The sequence below is a fragment of the Ochotona princeps genome, chromosome 2, assembly GCF_030435755.1.
Source record: "Ochotona princeps isolate mOchPri1 chromosome 2, mOchPri1.hap1, whole genome shotgun sequence".
Classification (NCBI taxonomy): Eukaryota; Metazoa; Chordata; class Mammalia; order Lagomorpha; family Ochotonidae; genus Ochotona; species Ochotona princeps.
The window spans coordinates 18,527,829-18,531,964 of NC_080833.1; the positions used below are offsets into that span (position 1 = coordinate 18,527,829).

The 4,136-nt window shown below is 61.4% G+C and overlaps 1 protein-coding gene across 1 annotated transcript; it reads left to right on the top strand.

The window, feature by feature from the left end:
- The first annotated feature begins 2,089 nt into the window (after positions 1–2,089).
- SH3BGRL3 (SH3 domain binding glutamate rich protein like 3) lies at positions 2,090–3,553 on the top strand. Its single transcript, XM_058677212.1, has 3 exons — positions 2,090–2,332; positions 2,814–2,981; positions 3,160–3,553. Exons 1-3 carry the CDS (start codon positions 2,285–2,287, stop codon positions 3,223–3,225), a joined length of 282 nt encoding a protein of 93 aa, XP_058533195.1. The 5' UTR covers positions 2,090–2,284; the 3' UTR covers positions 3,226–3,553.
- Positions 3,554–4,136: the final 583 nt, after the last annotated feature.

Here is a 4,136-nt window from a genome sequence, read left to right on the forward strand (position 1 = left end):
TTTGCCAGTCCCAGTGGGATTGCGTTTGTTCTGTTACCCTGATCACCTCCCGAGGGTGAGTGACTAACTTGCAGGTACAACGGGTGAGTCCACCAGGCCTTTCCGAGCCCTAGGCTGGCTTCAGAAGCCAACAGTCTGCTCACCTCCTCCTCTCTTCTGGGATGGAGCCACGTGCATTCCCCTCCCTGCCTTGGCCCTGTCAGTGCCTGCAGCTCCCTGGAAGGGCTGGAAATCCCAGGCATCAGTAACAGCCATGGTTTGAGGATTCCCCAGGCCCCTGTGGCAGCCTTCCTGGGCCCCGAGCTGCCCAGCTGGCTTCCCCAGGCTTTTGCTGCTTCCTCAGGGCGAGTTCTTTGTTATCAGAGTACCCACTTGGATTGTGAGCCTAGGGGTTCTGCCAGGGCTCTTCTGCTGTTTGCTGCCAATCTTACAGGGATCCCCTTTCCCCAGCTACCCTGCTGTCCCCTGGATCCTGGCCATGTCTGCAAGAGCTGCCTCCCAGGTAGCTGCTTCCCAGGTAGCTGCCTCCCAGGTAGCTCCTGCCTTGAGCTTTAACGACAGACTCCTCTGTCTGGTCTGGGAAGACTTTTCCCCCAGCAGGCTCCAGGGCATTTGTCAAGCTGCTTCTGCCTTGCCCCAGGTTTGAGACTGCCTGGCCTCTGGGTTGTGCCTCCTGTCTTGGGGGAGGGGAGTGCTTTCCTGTTCTGGCCTCCTAGAGTACCCAGCGTGGGCCAACTTTGTGAAGGCACAGCTTTTGTTAACTTAGTGTTTTTTGTTTGTGCCGGCTGCTTTCTTGTTTTTTCTTGCCTCCTGTTTAGGGTGCATCTCACAATTGTTTTCATATGGTGGCGAGGCCCACCCCAGGCCTTTTTCTAGACTTGGAGCCTGGCCAGGCAGGGACCACATGTGAGTGTAAGGCACTGAGCAGATCCAGGGGCCTAGAGGCTGCCACTGCAGTATTGTTGCTAAGCTTCTCAGGCTGATGGCCACCTCCCGGACTGCACTCCTGGGCCTGAATGAGGCTCCTTCCTAAGTGTTTTTGCAAGTTAGTGTTTTATTTATGGAGTGACTTATCCCTTCCATTGAAAGGAGCTCCACCCGCTGGCCTTCCCTGAGCCCCTGGGCTTCGGCCTCCACCCTGTGCTGGGAGCCTGGCCACACGCTCACGGGTGGTGCTCTAAGTGTTTGAGTTTCCAAGCGGTTATTTATATGAATCTTTGTTATGTCAACTGTTTGTATTGCCCATTTTGACTAAAGAATAAAGTACTAAACAGACTCCAGCCTTCCTAATCTTCCATCAGCATCTTCCCTCCACCCCATCCCTGGCTTGTTGGAGACAGATGGTGTGTGCCTTGGCCCAGTTCCCCGGGCAGCAAACATGGGGGACCTTCAGCAAGGCCAGCCTCATGCCCGCCAGTCAGGGGGCAAGCCAGGTGTTTTCTGTGGCACAGAGCTGCCCAGGGAAGAGGCCACATCCCTCTGGCTTGACTGGGCCCCGGATGTGGAGGGGCTTTGGTGAGGCTGTCTCTGATGCTGGGCCAGCCTCTTGGTGCCTGCTCAAAGTGGCATTTTGGGTTGCCATGTGCAGCAATGAACCAGGCTGAGTGGGGGCTGCCCCAAGCCTAGTTGCAGGTGCTCAGCAAGGGCCACCCCAGCCCAGCCTCTGGCCGGCCTTGTGGAGCGCTCAGCTTCTTACCTTGCTCTTGGCAGCTTCCTCAAGGTGGGGCTCCCTTCTCACCTTAGTGAAGAGGAAGTTAAGGAAAACCCCTTGGCAAGGGCCACCTCAGCTAAGCCTCCCATCGTGAGGACGGTGCCTTGCAGCTAGGCACCTTGTTTGGGAACTTGGGGTTTTCAAATAGCGCAAGGCTCCCAAAGTGCCACAGTGAACCCTATTATCAAGACACTGGTCCTGGTACCGCTGGGCGGGAGGAGGTGGCTGCTGCATCAAACCAGGTGGCTGGGGCGGGGTGTGGGGGTGTGCAAGCCCCTCTCTGGGCACCAGATCAGGGGAGAGCACGGAGTGGAGCGGGTGGTGGCGCGGCTGCCGTGTGCGACTAGGGTCCTGCCGCGCCTGGCCACCGTGGGGGAAGGGGGCCTCGGCGCGGGGCTGGGCCGCGCAGGCGCCGCCCCTCCGCCCGCCCGCGCCACCCATTGGTCCCGAGCGTGGTGACTCGCGGGCGGAGCAGGAAGGAAACCGCTCCCGAGCGCGCCCGCGTCGTCTCGGCCGTGCAGCTGCCGCCGCCGCCGCCTCCCGATCCTGCCTGTCCGGCCGTCCGCCTGCAGCATGAGCGGCCTGCGCGTCTACAGCACGTCGGTCACCGGCTCCCGCGAAGTGAGTGCGCGCCCGCACACGGCCGGCGCTGGGGTCCCCAGGCGTCTGGAAGCCTTCCCCGGGACGGGGGCAGTGACGAGCCGCAGAGCCCGGCCTCCAGGGACCACCAGGTCCACGGCCCCAGCCTCAGCCCCTTCCTGGGACATGCTGGGTTCTCAGCAGCCGGAACCTCCCACGCCCATCCCCCAACACTGAGACCAATTCTCTGTACCCCGCTAGCAAGCTGACCCTGACCTCGTCCTTAACCCACCCGTACCCGTGGCGATGGAGGTCCTTTCCTACTCTCAACCCAGGCCTGCCAGGTCTGCCTGCCGCCCCACTCCCTGAATTCCTGGCTCCCCCAGCTCCTCCAGCTCCTCCAGCCTGTCTCTTTTACCCTGAAACCACCTCAACTTGATGTCACCCACCCCCTGGGGGGCAGAGACCCAAGCTCCTGGTCACAGGCTTGTTCCTCCTGCCCACTCTCCTACCCTCTGCCCAGATCAAGTCCCAGCAGAGCGAGGTGACTCGTGTCCTGGACGGAAAGCGCATCCAGTACCAGCTAGTGGACATCTCCCAGGACAACGCCCTGCGGGACGAGATGCGGGCCCTGGCGGGCAACCCCAAGGCCACCCCACCGCAGATTGTCAATGGGGACCAGTATTGTGGGGTATGGGTCAGGGGATTGGGGGTGAGGAGTGTTGGGGCAGGACTGCTGCCTGGAGGGACACAGCACTGGGGTATGGGTCAGGGGATTGGGGGTGAGGAGTGTTGGGGCAGGACTGCTGCCTGGAGGGACACAGCACTGGGGTTCCTTGGGTGACCACATACTTGTCCCCTGCCTCCAGGACTACGAGCTCTTTGTGGAGGCTGTGGAGCAGAACACGCTGCAAGAGTTCCTGAAGCTGGCCTGAGGCTCCCCCGGACTTGGTCCTCATGTCCTCCCCACAGCCCTCACCTGGCTCCGAGGACCGTGTGACCAAGCTGTCTGACATTCCTAACCTTTTGGCCTTGGAGTCCCTCTCCCTTACCCTGGCCTCTCTTCCCTGCTCCAAGGCTGTCTCAGAAACTGTCTTAAGCAACAGTCCCAGTGCTGGCTGTTCTAGTCAGTCCTTGGGGCCGCCACCTGCCTGCCTGGCACTGACGGGGCACCTCTGCTGGTTCCCTCAGCCAGGGCTCTGCCAAAGGCCCCACAGTCCCTTTCCCGGGAGCACCCTGGAGAATTAAATGCCCCCTAATAGCGGCTCTGTGTCTGTGTGCTTGCGGGTCCTGCCCTGGGAGAGGCTGGGCCATGGGGACCAGTCAAGCTGCACCTGTGGCTGTTACTAGATGCTTGCCTGGCGCACACATACACACCCTGGTGGGCCACCCTAGAGTGTGGTGGGGTCCCTGTCACTGCCATGCAGATGCCCATCAGGGTGTGCGGCTGTGCCTGGGATGAAGCAGGATGGCTGGGTGTGGGTGTTGTGGGAGTGGGTGCACAGCTGCAGTTCTGCCATTTGGGGGATATGGGTACAGCTGTGACAGTGCTTTGCGCGTGGGGCAAAGGAAGGGAGCCCCGCAGCTGTGGATCGCAGCCGTGGGTGCCCAGGGTCCTTGCTGTTGTCCCTGCCGGCCACACCCTCCTCCCTTCACTCACCCTCGCTGCTTTCCGTGGGAGAAAGAGGAACTTGGAGGACAAAGACACAGCAGCCAGGCCCGCCAGCTGGGGCTCGGGTTACTGCCTGCAGGATCAGCACCGCCCCCTCCCCAGCCTTCCTCCACCCCGGACTGAGCCGCGCCAGGACTGAGCCTTGCAGAGCCGCCAGCCTCGGGAGCGTGCGCT

What these genes read in the sequence shown, in the direction of transcription:
- SH3BGRL3 (XM_058677212.1), top strand. Translation starts at nt 2,285, where the DNA reads ATGAGCGGCCTGCGCGTCTACAGCACGTCGGTCACCGGCTCCCGCGAA. An exon ending in CGGTCACCGGCTCCCGCGAA is followed by an intron (nt 2,333 to 2,813) that starts GTGAGTGCGCGC and finishes CCCTCTGCCCAG; the next exon opens with ATCAAGTCCCAGCAGAGCGA. An exon ending in ATGGGGACCAGTATTGTGGG is followed by an intron (nt 2,982 to 3,159) that starts GTATGGGTCAGG and finishes CCCTGCCTCCAG; the next exon opens with GACTACGAGCTCTTTGTGGA.